The sequence below is a fragment of the Numida meleagris genome, chromosome 1 (genome assembly GCF_002078875.1).
Source record: "Numida meleagris isolate 19003 breed g44 Domestic line chromosome 1, NumMel1.0, whole genome shotgun sequence".
Taxonomy (NCBI): Eukaryota; Metazoa; Chordata; class Aves; order Galliformes; family Numididae; genus Numida; species Numida meleagris.
The window spans coordinates 190,188,854-190,208,744 of NC_034409.1; the positions used below are offsets into that span (position 1 = coordinate 190,188,854).

General features: G+C 41.1%; 1 protein-coding gene across 3 annotated transcripts in view; it reads left to right on the forward strand.

Annotated features, from left to right (window-relative positions):
* TENM4 (teneurin transmembrane protein 4) overlaps nt 1–19,891 on the forward strand; it is a 593,977-nt gene that overhangs the window by 235,550 nt on the left and 338,536 nt on the right. For all 3 annotated transcript variants that reach the window (XM_021382894.1, XM_021382902.1, XM_021382887.1), the window contains one exon: nt 16,246–16,534. In XM_021382894.1, coding sequence (XP_021238569.1) covers nt 16,312–16,534 — 223 coding nt within the window. In that variant the 5' untranslated portion in view covers nt 16,246–16,311. The remainder of the gene's footprint in view (nt 1–16,245; nt 16,535–19,891) is intronic.

Below are 19,891 nucleotides of genomic sequence, written 5' to 3' on the forward strand. Positions count from 1 at the left end.
CTCATATGATTATGTAAAGCCTTTCCAACAAGGCCAGGTTAAAATTAAGAATTTAAAATAATACCGATCCTGGCTTTCTGTCTGCTGTCCTGTCATTGCTACAGCAGGGATGGTGGAAGGGAAGGTGGACAGAAGCTCACATCTCCCATTCTCATGCCTATCAAGTTCACTTTGTGGTTAATACATTGAATTATAATGGCTTTGCATTGATGAGGCTCCAAATCAGGCACATTTCTCAGCTGCTGATGCCCTTATAGGACCGTTAACCTCTGGAAGAAGCAGTGATGTGGCCACCTTGGCTAGGAGGGAAATAAGGTCACTGCAACATCAGTGCCATCACTTGCTTTCAGAGCTGTGGCTGGCCACTCTCCATCAGGGCTTGGGTTGACGGTTGGACTAGATGATCTTGGAGGTCTATTTCCAACCTTGATTCCACGATTCTGTGTTTCTAAGACAACATGCAGTAACAGCCAGTGATTGCTGGAGAGTGGAGATGTGCAGGCTGGAGAGTATAGCAGAGCCCCTAGACCTTCTGCACCCACCGCAATTGCCGTTGTATCCCTGCAACTGTGGAGTGTTCTTCCCACTTCTTCCTTAGAGGCAACTACTTAAGAAACAGTCCCCTCCAAATCAAAGACCTCAGCTTGCATCCATAATTCATATGGCTACACAGAGACTGTTGTTTGACTTGTTGGCTTTAGTCCAAGCCAATACAGAAACACTAAACAATGCCAGGGTAGGAGGTAGAACACATGTGAAAAAGATTTCCCTTTACAGCTCCTTACTTTGTAGCTGAATTTGTCCTCCCCCTGCACCCATCCTTCCCTGTCTTGCAATTTGTAGCCTAACACCCAGGAGAAAGCTCTGCTCTGGGCTTCTCCTCTGCATTCCTGGGTGATCTGAGGTGTGAGGGAGACAGTTGCTTAACATCCTTCGGTCTGGCTAACATCTTCACACCCTCTCCATCCTGATGTTGCAACATCTGGGGATGCAGAGCAGATGGGAATTATGGTGCGGTTCTGATTGAGACAGCAGGGTCACAGGGACATGGGACCTACATTTATCCTATGGTTTCTCATAAATTCCCATTCCTACCATGCAACAGTGATCTGCAAAAAGACATTCAATTTATTTCTATTTCTGCAATAATATTGTACTGGATGAGAGTGACATGGTTGCTTCTGTCATCACCAGGAAGGGTAAAAATGAGCAGCTAGGATGAGATAAAGAAGGGATTTTGTCCATGCAAACATTTCTCTGCCTCACAGCACTGCACAAACCTATGTTGTCACATGAAAGCTTCAACAAATGGGAAAACCGAGTAGAACAGTGAGAGTTTCCCATCACAGGAGAAAGAAGAGAAACAGATCTGGGAGAGAGATGAAGAAGCAGATAGTAAAAAAAAAAATCTCTTATTTAATTAGATTTGTCCCCAAACAAGGGCCCAATCCACTGACCTACCGATGTGGCATTTTATAAACTGCCAACACTGGGTTATCTAACTGTCTTGATAATGGCCCTCGACAGAGGAAATAATTGAATGCTCTTCAGTTTGTATCAGGTCTGAAGGAACCAAACCAGCTCAGATGAGGGCACAGGCCAAGCAGAATGGCCTCTGTCATTCCCTGCTTTTCCTCCTGCTGTGTCTACAAACGATGGAGAGTGGGTTTTTCTCTTTCGCCTTCTTTCCCATTAACACAGTTGCATTTTGTGAGGTATTTGTTTACGTGAGTCTTCTCAGTTCCTACCTCTCAGGGGAGCCATTAATTTATCTGCTTTGCTTTCTGTCAACAGGAGTTGACAGAGGGAGTTATGGGTTAACTGCTCTGTTTAGAGCAAGTGGCAGGTGCTGGTATCACTCAAGCTAAATGAAAATATAAATATGTCCTTACCTACTCAAGAAATCAGCTTAAATGCACAGGCCCCAGTGTTTAGGTTCAACCTGTTTATAAGGCTAATGACCCAACACAGCACTGAATGTGTTCAGTGACAGCTTGAATGCCAGGCTGCCCCGAACCCCAGCAACATATAATTACAGTATGAAAATTTTAAAAAGGCCTTCATGATAGTAAACACTATGCCTATAATGCCAGGAATGAGCCTAATTTTGGAGATATATATGCTCTATCAAACACAAGGCCCTTAGAAGATCCTTTGGGGGAGTACTTGCATATTGGAGGCTCCTAAAGTCACAGGCATTGTCTGTAAAAATTGCCAACATGCTCTGTTAGGAGCTTCTTCATCAGTTCATTTTGGGTCACTCTAGGAAGGAGATTTCCAAAAGAAGCCCATTTCTTAATTTTATTCCTTTTCATCCTCAGCACTGACACTTCTGAGGGCTGAAATGCATTGCAGTGCAGCCCATGCCATAAATGTAGACGTTAAAAGGTTTTGTAGAGGGAATTGAGCTTATAAAGCCCTACTTCTCTTCTTCAGCAAAATGAGTGGAAAATGCTTGAACGTAATTCAATGGGCTTTGGATCAGACATTCATAGAAGCCATTGCTGGTGTGAAACCCAGTGCCAGACAGAAATCGACACAACCAATTCACTCCTCGTTGGTCAGAAATACAGGGAGAATAATGTGTTTCATAGAATATCTTAAAACTAACTTGCACACTGCATGATTTACAAAACAAAAAGCTCCAAGGCAATGGGGAAGATCGAATCATTTTTTCACATGCATTTCTCCTGTATGGGACACCAACAGTTGCTACAGAAATAAAAGGGAAGAGAAAGAAAATGCTTACTGTGCTTGACTGTTTTACTTTCAGCAGTTTTCAACTCTTCTTGAAAACAGAGTGGTAAAAATGCAGAGGCAATAAAGTATTCCAATTAATGACAGAGAAAGTTGGGTCTGCAAGCAAGAAGAAATAAATAAAGGGTAGACATGAAGCAAGGGGGTTTCCACAGGGCAGCTTCTGTGAAGCAGCAGCAGCTCTCTTGGCAGAAAAAGAGCAATAATATCTCAGAGAGCTACAAAATGGACATCAGATGTTGGGTGGTAGGGGTTGGAGCTGGAAAAGATGTATTAGAAAGGCTGTTAGAAATCTGTGGCTTGAGAAACTGGCTAGAAATACAGATTTTAGAACCAGGGAATTCCTGTATGTCATGACCTAAAGAGGATGTGGTTCCGTCTTCTAGTTTGGGTAGCAGCAAGGAGTTTCTCAATCTGTTTTCCTTCCCACCACAGTGTATTGCTCTCTTGCCTATGCCAGTGCAACTACCTGTAACACCTTAAATTCAGACTGATTTTAACCTTGCCCAATTAGTGTTGGGGTAGATTTAAAAAATTGAAAAGATAAAGGTTTGGCACATAATGGCTCTGTTCCTTTTTATTTCCATCCCGTTTCCCTGATCTGCTTATGGTGTGGTTCTACAAGCAGCTGCGTCAGTATCCCAAGGGAGGCAGCACACAGCAGAGTGACTGAGCCCTAGCAGGAGGAAACATCTCAAGTTGGGTTTGCCATCAGAGCACTGAAAGGTGGAACCATTCCTCCAGCAAGGCTGACATTTTCAAACCCCAGAGCCTGAACTTTGGTAAAAAACAAACTTATGCTTAAAGGATACCTGGCAATTGAATTTCCTGAGGATTTCTGCATCCAGCAAGCACTGATCCAGCCTCACTCATAATGTATATGTAATGACACGTAGAATGACCCATTTGGCTTTAGGAGCTTACGTCTAAAGATGTTGCTGTCTCACCCATCTCCATCTGTACCACTTCCTTCTCTACAGAAATAATTGTTAGCTAATAAATTAACATTTATATACTGCTTTGAAAATCCTGAATACTAAGTATACGCAGGTCTTTATTAGCTCATATCCTAGCAAAGTATTTTTTTTCCTTATAAATTACTTTTTTAAATTCAATTATCCATTGCAATGTTAAAACATATAACGTGGTTGTACCTCTGCTATTTATCATTCTTCCCTGCAAAAGTTTGCCAGGGTAGGAAGGAAATTAGTTCAAGAATTTATTGCAAAAAAGCAGATAAGCATTTCACTTTAGAGCCCTTTTATGTCCACGATTCTGATGAGCCTAATAATCACTGCAAATCATTAGCATGTCATAGCCCCAAATCCATCCTGAAACTGTATGATCTCACCTAATAAGTTTCTTCTCAGACTCCAAGACTTCCTCAGTCATCTTCTTAATAGTGATATATGTCTTACAGATAATTGATTGAAATGACATGTTTAAAAGCATCAAACAAGACCTTTTGTTTGGCTGTGAAACAGCTAGGAATGGTTATATCTGGTTTTCCCATAATGGGCCCAAAAGGTTAAATGCCTTGTCCAGGATCACGCAATAAATTAGTGGTACAGTGAGGCATAAGAGAAACTAGTGCTGTTTCCCAGTCTCTTGCTTCTCAGCAGCAGACATAACTATCTCTCCATCTCAGGAATGATTGTACGGTCCAAAATGAAGATGATTTGCTCATTACTTGTGCCCTTGACCTCCTAAATTCTCTTGTCTTTTGGACTTGTGCAAGGTCAGAAATACACACAGCACAATGCAGAGATAGTGGCCACATGATAAGCATCTAGTCTTGGCTTTTTTATTATTATTATTTTTATTATTTTCCAGAAGATAGACTTTCCAGATATAGAGATTCGCCTTATGATTTCAACTCAGAAGTTCACGGCTCAGAGCTATCTACTGAAATAAGTCTGCAGTGCTCCATCACTTTTCAGTTTAATAGTGGAGAGCCTGTTGCAGAGTTTTGCTTTGTTGGTCTCCTACCTTACACGACGTATAAAAAATTGTGTTTGTTGCATCTCCTTGAAACAAATAGGAATAATTAACGTTTATACAGCACTTTCTGCTTTCTAAGCGCTGCACAAACACTAACTAATTACTTTTGGTTTAGTGTAAATTAATGTAATCTTACTCTGCTTTACAATCTATTTGCATCTTTTGTTGACTGAGAGCTAGTTTAATTACTTCTAATCTTTGGTCTAACTAGTCATTAACGATTCGGCTAAAAAGAGCCATTTACATCTTCAGTTACCTTCTCCACTCCCCATTCCCTTTCATTTTCTTTTTCTTTTTTCTTCTGCACTGTCTTTTTGCTGAATATTCCTCCAGCTGGATTCCAGAGCATGGTAGCAAAGCTCTCCTTCAGCAGACCAGTGAATCTTTCCACTCCTTTTGTTAAATGGAGTGGAAAAAGCCTTCTTGTTCATTACAAGAAGGACTTTATAAGTCATTCTGGTTTGCCACGGAAAGTCATATATAACGTATGCCTTCCTGTGGCAAATTGAACAATTTATCACTTAGTCACTAAATCAGTGATCTCAGTACCAATAATCTGGAATCCAGTTTCCATTTTGGGCTTGGATAAATCACTCATGATCTTACCAAACACTTTATGCACTGGAAGATATGAAAAATATTTGGCTTTCATGAATACTGACAGAATAAATGAACTCCAGTGAATAGGTTTATAAAGTGCAAACATGAGCTGGGGATTGTTCATGCTCTAGCACCGACTTCTTGCATGACCATGATCAGGTCATCTCCCTTCTGCTTGGAATATGGGAGAGATGCACGAGAACCTCCTCGAACGGCTAAATCATCAAGGAAACACAATCATACAACATCATAATTGAACTAAGAACTTCGCAGTTTAATTATTTCAACCAGATTTGGACCCCTACTTCCAAACAAGTCAGCCTAAGGTCTCTTTGTAGCCTAATAGAGAGACATAGTCACTTCCAGGTAAAAATTCATCTATGCTTATAATAGATGTCTAAAATAGTTTCTTTATTATTTGTTTTTATGAATCTTGCCCTAGAAATTCTCTTTTTTGTCTTAATTAATTACAAAAATAAGCAAGTGTAAGCTGTTTAGTTTTAGGGATTTGCAGGATAGATGTCTAAATTTAGGTGAGACAAATTTTACTTATATGGGCAGCCTGTTCACCCTGCCATGTAGTTATACAGTCAAAGCATAAAATCAGAATATAAATTTTACCTCCGGATTATTTGCCACGGTGTTAAGAAGGCAAAAATAAACAAAAAACAAGCCTTGATATTGTTCTGATATATTTGAACAAGTAGAAAAGCAGAATTTTGCAAGGATAATATGAATGCAATGTTCTATTGACAACTGAGCACTGAGCCAACAGTATCACTTATCTTTACCTTCCTAATCCACCTCCTTAATGCATCGTGCAGTCTTACAACATTTGTATGTCTGAAAGAGTGCATCAAGGTCTATTTTACTGGTTCGTGTCTTGCACATTGTAGTTCTGAGCTGCAGCCCGGCAATCAGGTGTGAGTCCTCTTGCCAGAGTGTAGTCAGTGTCAAGCAGTGGTAATTTGTGGGGACCTCAGATGGAGCTCTCACTTTGTAACATAGATTGCATCTGCCTAAAATCCCATGGTAGGGATGATACTTCTCCTTATTATTCCAGTCAAGTAGCCCTTTGTTTCAGGAAAAAAAAAAAAAAAAAAAAACACATTGAAACTTACAAACACAAATAGCAATTCTTTTACATTCCTAATTTACTATTTTTATCTCTTCATTTTTCCCCCATGGGCATTTTACCTAAGGGAAATATACTGTCTACCGCATAAGCTTGATGTGTAATTGAAAGTTAAGCTTTGGACACAGTAGGGGTTATACTGATTAATCAATCCCTAGCATCTCTCAATGCTCTCTGATTATCTCACAGAGAAGTCCTGAAATAAGTCCATAGAAAATCAGAAATCAATTCATGGTTCTTTGCTGTCTTTTTGCAGATAATTCATATTTTAATAAACTTAGTTTGAAGTTGGGCTCTTTAGGGGATTTTATCAGAAGAAGAAAACAGTCTTGCTTCTTTTCTTGCTGAAGGAAAGCAAGGACAGATTACCCAGTAACTCTGCGTCTGTGACAAGAGCAGGGACAATTTCACACATGATACTGTAAGACAAGGACACGGTGGCCTTGTGACTAATCCTGCAGGAGGCTTGGATGCTAGTTGCTTGAATCCTGTGACCTGGGCAAGGTACTTGATTTTGCCTGCAGTTGAGGGATGGCAACACTTACTTTTCCTTATGCAGTTTGTCCTGCCTGACACAGAGCTTTGCAGAATGTTTATATAAGTAGTATCAATAAATAGGCAGATTTTTATATATATATGCTTTTTTAGCATACTTTTGAATGTATTCCTCCAAATTCTGTTGAGCCTATGACATAATTGCAGTGCTGAAAGGCAATGCAGGCACAAACTATTATTCTATTATTATTTCTTTATTTTCACAGCCAGGTTCTTCTCCCTCTGCAAAAAAAAAAAAGCAGAATTCAGATATTGCAAGTTTTACACGATACCTCTCTGTCAGTTACAGCTGTCTCTGTGTAAGCAGCTCAGACACCAGGCTGCATCCAAGGGGTGTAGGAAGATGTGCTCTGAACTCAGTATTACATACACGGTACACACCAGCATGATACTTACATAAAGGGATACAGAAATATGACAAGGTTTACACTTTATCTACCAACTGTTTTCTTGACCTTAGTTTTTCTGCAGCAAACACTCCTGATAGTGTCAGTGTGTTTTAAGGCAGGATTAAAGCCTGCAGGGGTGGCTGCAGGGGAGAAAGGCAAACATGCTTTCTTTCCTACAAGTCCCAGCCCTCATCCATGAGAGCAGAAATTAAGCATAATAATGATAAATAAAGTAAGTCTGAAAGTGGATGTGAGTTCAAAGCCTTGCTCTTATGGAAAGGGTTGTGGGTTCATCAGTATCCTCATAGAAGAGACAAGACCTGTATACATCAGACAGAGAGTTTAAAGGAGAAAAAGGGAAGTGCTTTTTCACACAACACATAATTATATTATGGGACTGTTCACAGGATGTTGCAAAGGCCACAAGTGTTTGTGTCAAATAGTATTAGACAAATCTGCAGAGGACGGGTCAATGAAGGACTGCCAAACCCAGTGGTCCAACTAAGAAATTTGTTGAGCCTTAGAGTACTGTGAGTGTATCAAGACGAAGGAACAAGCTTATTGCTTAAAGCACTGCTCCTAACAACTTTCTGCTTTTCCAAAGCACCCACCATTGGGAGATAGACTATAGCTCTGGATAGTCCTTTTTTCTGGCCCAGTTTAATCATGCTCCCATGAACTATGTTGGGAGTTCTTCACAGGATGGTAAAATCCGACAAAGAACATAACACTCAGTAAGCTTGTAGTAAAGTGTAGTCAGACATTTGATCAGTTAATGCATAGTCCTGCAAGAAATTTTTACGTGTAAAGATAATTCAGTTGTCCTCTGATGCTGTACCAAGATGACTAGTTTTGCTTTATATACATCTATATGCAGAAAAGAGCTTTTATTTCCTCTTTTTTTTATCCCCAGAATCTTACAAAAATCCATGCATTATCTATGGTTGAGTTGAGCCCATTTAGGGGTAACAGAGTAGTGTAGTTTTCTTATTCAGTTTACTTGGTAGAGAAGGTTGCAAAAGAAAATATATCTAATTGTTGGTATTCTCTTACCAAACGGTGGGAAAAGAGGTTGAATGACACAAGATGTGCATGGGATGTCCTGGTGTTCTTGCTACACTTCATTATGGGTCACCATCTTATAATGTAAGTATCTATGGCCTATGGGCCATAGAAAACCACTAAGGATTATCACAGAATCATAAAACGGGTCGGGTTGGAAGGGATCTTAAAGCCCATCCAGCCCCGGGCAGAGCTGCTACCCATCAGATCAGGCTGCTCAGGGCCCCATCCAGTCAGGCCTTGAGCATCTCCAGGGATGGGGCACCCACAGCTTCTCCGGGCAGCAGTGCCAGATCCTCACCACCCTCTGAGTAAAGAATTTCCTCTCAACATCTACTCTAAATCTCTCCTCTTTTAGTTTAAAACCCTTCCCCCTTGTCCTATCACTGTCAGTCCATGTGAAAAGTCCCTCTCCCTCCCATTTATAAGTTCCCTTCAGGTACTGGAAAGCATCAAAGAGGTCTCCCCAGAGCATTTTCTTCTTCAGGAACTGGATACAAAGATTTCCCGAGACAAGAAGTCTTTTCACCACTCTGAATGATCTTTCTACCAGTCTTTTCTTGTTGTCTAGGGGATGTCATTTTTCAGAAAAAAAAAAAAAAACAAAACCACTTTGACCATTTTTCCTTTCCAGCAGAGAAAGCTAAGATTCCCCCAAGCAGATTCTGAAAGCTTCTGCCTAGTGCCTTCACTTGGGATGTTTGAGACACATTCAGGATTTTTTCCCATCTAATTAAAGACTTAAATCTCCTGTATCCCGGGTAGTAGCCCAAATCATTAGGTGGCAGTTGGTGAAGGAAGAATGGGAGGAAGGAGTGCAGCATACCTTAGTGAGATTCATTCAGTGACTACCTGCAATGGAGATGTCACTTCTGCATTTGATGCCACCACCTCTTCCTCACTCCGAGACTCACTAACACACAGACTGGTTTCACTCAGCTTGTGGATTCCTGGCACACTGCACACCCAATGCTTGGGTCTGATGTTGTGAGTGATTTAAAATGTGAAGCTTGAACTTGAATCAGACTGTACTGTCAGACTGGTTCTTCTGGCATTCATTATTTAAATAGAATCATAGAATCACAGAATGGCCTGCGTTGAAAAGGACCTCAAAGATCATTGAGTTGCAACCCCCTTGCTGTGGGCAGGGTCACCAACCACTAGACCAGGTTGCCCAGAGCCATGTCCAGCCTGGCCTTGAATGCCTCCAGGGACGGGGCATCCACAACCTCTCTGGGCAAATAGCTGTGTGTATTATCTATTAAATTGAGGTTCTGAAGAAAACCCACTTTGTCCAAGAATGGCTTACTAGACTAATAAATGGTATTTCAATATAAAAATAAATATAAAATAATATTTCAGTAAGTAATTTCCATTCTGGGGGAAGCCAGAGTAGGATTTTGATGACAACAGCAGCACACTGCTCACACTAGTCAAAAAGTATTTGAAAATATTTTTAATTTCTGGCCCCAAAATCTTGCCCTATCACAGGTTAAAAGCTGCAGCTCAGGAGGGGAGACCTATGGGTTTACAAATCTGAAATAATTAGAGTAAACTACATTCCAGCCCGCTTTATGCTTTCCCACAATACCTCAAATCTCCATTACTGTTTCAAGCTTTTGTGGACCTCCAGCTCATTGCAGTTTTAGATTTATTTACGGAAAGGTCACAAACCACATCTTTTGGACAGGATGTTACCAATTGCCTAGCAAGTCCCATACCAGGCTTAGTGGTTGTGTCCAGAAAAGAGAGGTTTTGTTACTTTCTTCAAGCTCTGGGTTTGAGCCAAGCAGAGTGAACTCAACTTCTCATTATTCTCTCTTGTGCCTGCTTCTTTCCAAAGTCTCTGCCAAAAATGTGAAAGGATGTTATACCTACAGGTTAATTTATTTCCTACAAGGACTCCCTGGGATTCAAACCTCTATTATAAATCTGAAGATTAAAGTTTAATAAAAAACACGGGAATCTTTTATGCTACAGAAGAATCTCCCAGAAACCTGGTAAATAGTATCAGCAGTTTAAGCCATGGTTGCATATTTGCGAAGATCAGATCATTGCAGCCCACAATCACCTGGCAATAAGAATTCAATTTGAATTACTCCTAAATAGATGACTAAATATCTGCTGAAAACACGAGAGCATTCAACAGTACGTTTATGCCAGGTTTGTGCTTCAGATCAGCTATGGAATATCAAGCAATATCACAGAATTTTTCAGACAAATGGAAATGGCCAGAGAAATATTTCTTAGGTTCACTATTTTGCAGACATGAGACCAGAACATGGAGCCTGGTCCCAGGTGTTTGCAGCCTCAGCAAAGCACGGTTGGGAACTGTCACAGAGGACTGAGTTGTTTCAAATAGGATGGCAAGTATCACGTGATAACAGTGTAGGACTTTAATAACCATAGCCACAAAGTCAGTTATGAATCTGAATGCCCAACGTATTCAGCTGAAGCTTAGGATCCTGAATTGGAGCTAACTTCCCAAATACCTTGACTGCTGGATCCCAACATCTCTTGGCGTTTGGGGGAAGATTACTACACAACTGGGTGAAAAGCTCTCTCTCTCCTAACTCTGCGTGGTGTTTTCGTCACTCACCATGGGATTTCTCTGGTCAGACACAGCTATTCTGTGGCTGTATTCATCCTACAAAGGGCAGCAGCAATAAAAGATTAGGGTAAAAATTGCCCAAAGTGGTGGAATGAGAAGATCTATTTTAGAAAGAAAAAAAAAGTAGGTCCTGCCAAGCTAGTTGATGCCATTTTAGCATAAGCAGTTTTGAAGAAGAAAACTTTGCCTCCTATAGCACAAAGGTGGACTGAATCAAACCACCAGGATTCATGCTCACGTCTTCGTGGAGAAAAGATATTTCACTCTTCCAGCTTTCTCATCACTCTGTTGCCATAACTATATAGGAGACACATAAAGCTATCTCTACCATTTAAACACCCTCATTTTGACAGAAAATTGGATGATATGACATGCTGCCTTCTAGAACAGGTGCTGTCTATCACCTTGCTGCTAATCTCTGTGATTAGTGACCTGCAATGTAAGTCAGCTATCAAAGACCACCTGTCCCTTTTGCTGTAAGCGCCTCCTAGCATATCGCTTTGTGGTGTCACACTCTCTTGTCTGCTTTTTGATTGATGGAGGTTTGTCTTTTGAGCGGTGACTCAGAAAATAAATCATTCCCCTCTCCATTCATTGAGTGCGATTCTGCAGCACAAAACCGGTGTGGTTAATCAAAGCTCCAAAGAGCAACAAAAAGCAACAGAACCGAGAATGAGGAGGATAGATATAAAGGATAAAACATAATAAAAAGGATTATTTGGGAACCAACCAGAGCAAAAGAAAAATAAAAACAGCTGCAAATAAGCAGTGTGCTTCCTGCACCAGAACTAGAAAGTCAATTTTTTGTTCCATTTCTCAACACATATTCAAAGATATGGGAAGAGCCTCACATCTCTGAAAAATGTAAAATGTTGAGGAGTTTGATTTTACACGTTTTAGCCTGTTTGTAACCCTTGCTGGGGTTAGTGGGATTTCCTGAGTTGATTAAGTAAAGCCAGAGGGATGCTTCTGCTGTGAACTGTATTCCAAACCAGCTTGTGGTCCAGCTGACATTGTACACTCAGAGGGCTGTCAGAAATAAGAATGGCTATTGCCATTAATTGTCTTGGAGGGAAAAGAAAGAAAAAAGGTGAAATTTGATATGTTATGCAAACAGCGGGATGATGAAAGAATCAAATGGAGACAGAAACACGCATCATAGAACAAGAAAGTCTTTTCTGAGTGGAAATAGCTCAGAGCAAAAGGATTTTGAGCTTTATGGAGGGATCAGGATTGAAGGAATGGAAAGGACAGTATTAGAAGTCTTAAATATTTTTTGTATGTATCAGTCCAGCAAGTTGATGGAAAACTTTAAAATTATGAGGAGCAACAGTGAGCCAGAGGCAGAAAGAAACTGGTGGTTGAGTATGTAACTGAAATAAGTGTGAGGCTTTCTATTCGCTGTGTGCCAGAGAAGTCAGAAAAAATGTGCAGTGTTGGTGACATGGATGAAAACTTGGCAGAAGTGAAATCAAGACACAAAGAGTAGCAGATAAAAAATAATAATCTATCAGAGAGACAAATTCTCCATCACAACTCCATTGATGGTGAGGTATCTAAACCAGCTGGGAATTTGGCCATAAAAAGGAGACAACGAGGATCACGTGTCCATGGAGAGGTACTGGAAAGTTACTTAACTCAGTGAAATGCAACAGTTCCTTCTTAAAAGAGAAAGAAAAAAAAAAGGCAATTTCATCTGTTTTGGGGGTGACATTTCCTGTTGAAAAGTGTCTCCTTACAAGCAGAGACAGGGAGAGAAAGAAAGGGCTGAGGAGAGTTAAATTTATAAAGACATGAATGAATTGGGAATTGACACACTGCTATAGAGGAATGTGTGTATGAATGGTGCAAATTTACAGGGCTGTTTTTTGATGAACTGTAGGAGGAATTTCAGTTTTTCACCTTTCTTTACAAAAAGAAAAACCTTCATCTGGTGGGAATTCAGTCAATTTCCTGATGTTTTTTTGGCCATTTCCTAAGTTGCAAGGTTACTAATGGTAATTACAGACCCTATTTGTACCTTGTGGCTCTAACTGCAGAAAGGTTTTTTGGCATGTGTGCCTCTCCCACAGAGGTTTTGTAAATGACTGACCCTTGGTAGGAATTACTGCAATCCTCATGAGCAGGTAGAAGTCCCCTTTCCTCATTTCATTCTTGTAGAATACAGTAACCACATTTCTCACTCAAGTTTTGTTTCCACAATCCCCATGATAATAAACCACAATTTCAGTGTTCTCTTACAACAGCATTCTCATGAAGGAGCCTGTTTTAAAGGTGTTTTATTGAAAGGTATAACAAACCTGCTCCTTTTGAGAATTTTACACAAACAGAGGTGACATAAAGGAGATAAACCAATTCAATAACAATTGGAAAAAAAAAAACAATTTTTCAAGCAAAAAACCTTTGTTTTTTTTAGAGGAGGAAGATAGTGCACTGAAAAGCAATCAGATGCTCCATTCCTTTTTTCTTTCTGCAGTGTGAAGGTATCAGTAAGTTTGATTAAAGGCAGCAAAATGTCTACCTATATTTGGTAGACCTCTTAAGCACTATTACTATATTGAGCAGCTCCTTAGGAGATCTTTCCTTCTTCATTCAGGGCTTAGTTTTGGCAACTCGCAGGCCCTTATTCTGCAAAATGTTTAACATGTATAAATTTTGGCCGCTGAGCAGTCCCATTTGCATTTAATGTACTGAATGTATATGGCTCATGACTGAAAATAAGTTAGTGAGCTGGATGGGTTTAAACACATGTTTACAATCAAATGGGTGCTCAAAAGCTCTGCAGATGACTTAAGTAAAGCTCATTTATGACATACGCTCCCAATCGTTCCATTTGTGTTCGGTAGTTTCTATGTGATTTGCTGACAAATAGGATGTGCGAAGTTGGTCTGCTGCCATCACTGGAATAGAATGGGATAGAATTCAGTGGATCTTTTTAAAGTAGCATCTTAATTTCCGGGAAGAATGCCACAGGAACTGTACTTGGAATTTGGTTCTGTCATTGAAGAGTTCCTTTTGGAGGTTAAAGAGACAAACCCAAGTGAGCACTCTTCGTAAAGACATAACTGCAGAAATAGGAAGCAGGAATCTCTTTTTCTCTGCATAACTACAGGTGAATCTCATAGACACCCTGCAGTCCTCGCATCACAGAACCACAGAATCACAGAATGTTAAAGGCTGGAGGCACCTCAGGGTCCCAGCCGTGCCGTGCCCCAGCAGGGACACCCAGAGCAGGGTGCTCAGCACCACGTCCAGGGCTTCTGGAGCTCCCCCAGGAGCAGTCCCCAGCCCCTCTCTGCTCACTGTGCACAGCAGTGAGGCCTGGTGTCCTGCGGGACCTCCTGGGCTCCAGGCTGTGCCTGGGGCCTCTGGGCCCCACTGAACAGACTCAGGCTCCATCTTCTCTGCACCTTCCACACAGATTTGCGGCCATAAGAGGAATCCCCCCAAGCCTCCTCTCCTCCAGGCCGAGCAATCCCAGCTGTCTCAGCTGCAGAGCAGCTCCAGGCCTTTCAGCATCTGGATGGCCCTGCACTGGGCTCCCTCCAGTATGCCCTGGTCGCCTTTGTGCTGGGGGCCCAGAACTGGAGCCAGCCCTCCAGATGCAGCCTCACCGGTGCTGAAGGAAGAGATTCCCTCCTGCATTCTCTCATCTCCTTGAAAATACATTTAGTTATGTTTGTTCCAGACAGCTCGGCAAGTGAGAAATTCATAATAAAATGCTGCCTTCAAGCCCTTGCATTACTATTATGAATTGTAGGGTATCAGAAACTGAGCTTGGTGTCTTCCATTCCTCATAGAATCATAGCCCAGAGAGCCACAAATGCTGTGTTACATCACATCCCTCTAAACCAACCTGTAAAAGTTACAACACCTCTCACCTTCACTATTGTGCTGTAGCTGTGTTGAGCTGCAGCACAAATCCATGGTGTAGCACATTCAGTATTTCGCCTTTCAAGGGAGAAATGCCAACAGAATGTGATTCATTCCTTGCCAATGTGTTCCATATTTATTTGATATGAAAAAAATGAGGACGGATAGGTGTTTTCCATTCCTTTTCCTCTCTGCTTTTAAGTGCTGTAATAAAGAAACACATCCTGATGTGGCTTTCAGAGACACAACTAGTTGTTTCGCAGTCAAGACAGATCAGCTCCCAAGAAACAGCCTGTAATTGCAGATTTCTGTGTTTGGTTTGTGGGTTTTTGCAGTATTTTTCCCATAAACAAGTTAAGATATTCAAGAATGCATTTTACCATCTTGCTGCAAGTCACTGACTTTTTTTTTCAGTGCTTTCTCTTTCATTTGATAAACTTATTGTTAAAAGACAATGTATAAATGATTTTGGCAAAAATACTTTTAATATGTGGTTTATTTCTGATACCAGTTTTCTCTGTGTGCAGATGTGTGTATGCATGTCAGTGCGTATACACACTGGTTTCCCACAGGCATAAATCCCAGGCTATGCTGTTACACGAAGGAGAGCACTATCATTTATTTGCACTTTCTCAATTCTGCTAAGTTAGAATATATTTCTAGCTGGGTCAAGAGGAGCCCTTTGAATACAAAGACATTTTCATCTGACTACCATCCATATATCACTTCAGTTCTTCTTTCATCTTTCCTCTCTCTCTCTGCCCACTTGTTTTCTTACGTCATCTCTTATTCTTTAGTTCATTGCTTCTAAACTCATGAGGTACTAAAACACTTAAAAGCATAGTGTTGCACTTTCCAAAGTCTTCCATGTGCCCAAATAGAGACATTTCAGCATGACCTGATTTCCCAGAGATTACATGACTGATGTACAGAAAATATGCCTCCAGGAGGTGTCTGAATCACTTCCTGTGGAAATAAGACTCAGAAAATCACACTCAGTTTGAAATCCCCAAGTGCGAGCCCAGTTCAGGCAGATGCAGGTTTCTGCGTGCATGTGTCCCGTTAGCTGTTGTGATTAGTAAAGTTCTGAGTAACACATAATTGAGACTTTCTTTCCATCAGTGATTATTCTAGGAGGGCTTTCCTGCAGTTCATTAAGTAACCTCTCTTTTGTTCAGTGCAAGAATTTATGAAAGGCAAATTAGCCTTCTGGTGCCCAAAGGCATGAGCCCAGGTCCTATTTCTTTAATTTTCTCTTTCAGAATATTCCATTCTGACTGCTACACGGGTGTCATTATTTTAATGTTGAATACTCAGACAAGAGTGCCATGGATGTAAAAGAAAGGAAACCGTATCGATCTCTGACTCGGCGCCGCGACACGGAGCGCCGCTACACCAGCTCTTCAGCCGAGAGTGAGGACAGCAAGGTTCCTCAGAAGTCCTATAGCTCCAGTGAGACCCTGAAGGCTTATGATCAAGACTCCAGGTTGACCTACAGCAATCGGGTCAAAGACATGGTGCATCAGGAGGCCGATGAATTCTGCCGAGCAGGTGAGCACATCTCAGCAGGTATTGCTGTAAGCAGTGTGGATTAACCAACTCAGTGTTGAGGGCTGGGGCTGGATGGGGGCTAACTTTGAAGGACTATGAGGCTAAATCAAGATATAATGAAAGAAAACAAACAAGGAACACCTTTAGTGTTTTACACAGATGTGAAACGTATGCAAACTGATGTCATTAAGTGGTGGAATATCACAAGCCTGTGCTCATTAGCATCTACTGAAAGACATTCTGTAATTATGTATGTTGGAAGTACAGGGAGGTACTACCTTTATCCCATATTCTAGAAGCTAGGAGATGCCTTATTTGTGTTGTGTGCATCTGTAACAGCCCTTTGATACTTCCTACTCTTAAATCAGACCCAGTGGGTGCACACTGCACAGTCAGTCTCTATGTGTACTGATACAGCATGGAAAATCTTCGAAATTCCTGGGCAACCTGCTTTAGGCGCCCCTACTTGAGCAAGTGATGAACAAGATGACCTGCAAAGTTCCTTTCCAACCTTAACCTTTCAGTGATTCTGAAGTCCCTGCCTGCTCAGGGGTTCCTTTATGCTATGTGATGTGCCTACTCTGTCATGAAGGAAATCAACAAGGATCTCAATACCAAAGACAACCAAAGGAGAGTACCATTTTCACACCGTTCATCTAGGTTGCAGTAAAACCCAAGAAGCCTGGAAGAAGTGGGTCAATTGAACTGCAGGTGGGCTGAACTATTCTTGTCATTGCACATGGCCTACAGGCAGCAGGTTTTAGACAAGGACATGTTCCAGTATTAGAAGAGTGGTAAAGAGACATTTTTAAGACTTTTAGGATTCCATTTAGTGAATATGGGTCACAGAAGCTTTGATGATTTGAAGGTACATGAGACCACATGGGCTCCAGAGTCCTAATAAAGATTCCAGATTTTTTACTTTTTATTGCTAGCCTTGAGTCAGCACTGTTACGTTCTTGCTGCTGTTGTTGCCTACATGAGGTAGATTTCTGGCCACTACTGTAGTCTCATCTTCATTTTCCTGTAGAGACATAGAATCATAGAAACATAGAATTAGCTAGGTTGGAAAAGACCTACAAGATCATCCAGTCCAACCATCCACCTGCCACCAATAACCCCACTAAACCATGTCTCTCAACACCATATCTAAATGTTTCTTGAACACCTCCAGGGACGGTGACTCAACCACCTCCCTGGGCAGCCCATTCCAGCACCTGACCACTCTTTCAGAAAAATGGTGTTTCCTAATGTCCAGCCTAAATCTCCCCTGGCGCAACTTGAAGCCATTCCCCCTCGTCCTGTCACTCGTTATAAGAGAGAAGAGGCTGACCCCCAGCTCACTACAACCTCCCTTCAGGTAGTTATAGAGAGCGATGAGGTTTCCCCTGAGCCTCCTCTTCTCCAGACTGAACAATCCCAGCTCCCTCAGCCGCTCCTCATAAGGCCTGTGCTCCAGACCCCTCACCAGCTTCGTCACCCTCCTCTGAACATGCTCCAGGGCCTCAATGTCTTTCTTGCAGTGAGGGGCAAAAAAAGTTACATGAGTAACTTAGTTCAGAAACCGAGCAGGGTTTCACATAAATTATTCTTAGAAGTCCATCAAGAAAACATAAAATGGCAAAGTAAAATGGAAGAGGCAGCATTCCAGACAATAAACATAAAAGAGCTGACCCTGACTGCTCTGAGCTCACCCACTGCAGTTTGGAGAAGCTGATTCCCCAAAGGGATTGCTTACAACTGCACTAGTATGACTTGAGGGCTGGTTAATTCACTCTTCAAGTACCATGTAGTTGTGGTTTTGGTGCAAGACACATCTTTATGGCATTCACAAGCAAAATGACTTGCATAAGTTTCTTTGACTACATAGTATTTGTGTTTCAGGAAAGTTGCAGCAAACAATAATCAACAAAAGGGGCAGTAGGTGTTTTAAATAAAAGTTTGCAATCATAAAAGGATTCCCCTTCTTAGCAACTCTGAAGTATTTCATCCTTTCTAAGGAACCTAAGAAGTTACAAAGAAAAGGAAGCCTTTTAGGTCACTGAGTTTGCTCACTTCATACAATATATTCACTATGCAGGAGAGATGTGAATTAGTATAGGTCAGCGGTTTTCAACCTGAGGGTCTGAGGCCATGCAGGTCTATGGACTTCTCCTAAGAAGTCCACAAAATATAAAGAAAATCCTGTCTGTTGACTTGTTATATAGAAGCTCATACTTCCCTAGAAAAAATTTGAAGGATACCAAAATATTTTAAAAACCTATGGTCTAAGCGGCTGAAATTGATTGAGAAGGTAAGATTAACCATATCGGGGTCTGATTCTACTTCTGGTATTTCACCCACATGTTTTTAATTTTATAATTTTTTCTCATTTTATCCAGAGAGTCCTAAAACTGCCCTGAAGAATGATAACAATTACTCTGGATTTTCTATGCCAAATTTTCCACTGGCATAAAGCCATGAATGGACCTCATTTAGTGGTGTTTCATGGGCTAATGCCAGCTGAAACCAAGACTTATTAGCTTGCACGACATCAACAAGGCGAAGTGAATTTCTCTCCCGAGCTGGTTTGGAAGGCAGAGGAGGGAAACATTTCAAATTGACCAAATAAATTCAGTAAATAAACAAGTCAGCATTTCAATGGTTATAGCTGGAGTGTGAGTGCCAGCAAACGTGCAAGTCAGCACAGGAAAAAAATAGACCAGATCTGAATTAAAAAGTCTCAGATATTTATTATCTTCCTTTTATTGACTTGAGTTCTTCCAGCTTAAGAGGCAACAGTGAGCATAGAATATGAAAATCGATGCATCTCCTGCTGTTTATTGCAAATAAATTTGATTTTCAGTTAATTGTAGCAGTCATTTTTCATAATTTATGAGCTGCTGTTACTGGAGAGTATCAATCACGCTGCATGTTGATGTGTTGGATGATGTTGAATGTGGCCCCTTGCAAGGGAAGGTGGAGTTCACAGTTGGTGACTCAAACATGCAAGGAAAACCAAAAGATGATCATCTCCAGTACTCCATGGCAGCTAGTTTTTATCCAGCTTTGCTCAAAAGTCAAAACTGGAAGTGAAAAGTGAGATCTCTGGAGAGATACTACTCACTTTTGTAATTTAGGTCAAGTTCATTTGCTACCTCATGCCATGGAGTAGTAGTGGATGTTCTCTCAGACTATTTTGCAGCCAAGTCAAATGGATTAATCTGCCACAAGCTTGCATTGTGCTCCCCAAGCCAGGCTCCAGATTTGATCTGAAGTGTGAGCCCCAAGAAACCTTATCTGTCCACTCTGTCTGAAAGCTTTAATCTTTTTTGCTCAATTAAGATGGTGTGATGGTCATGAATATTTTAAATAGTT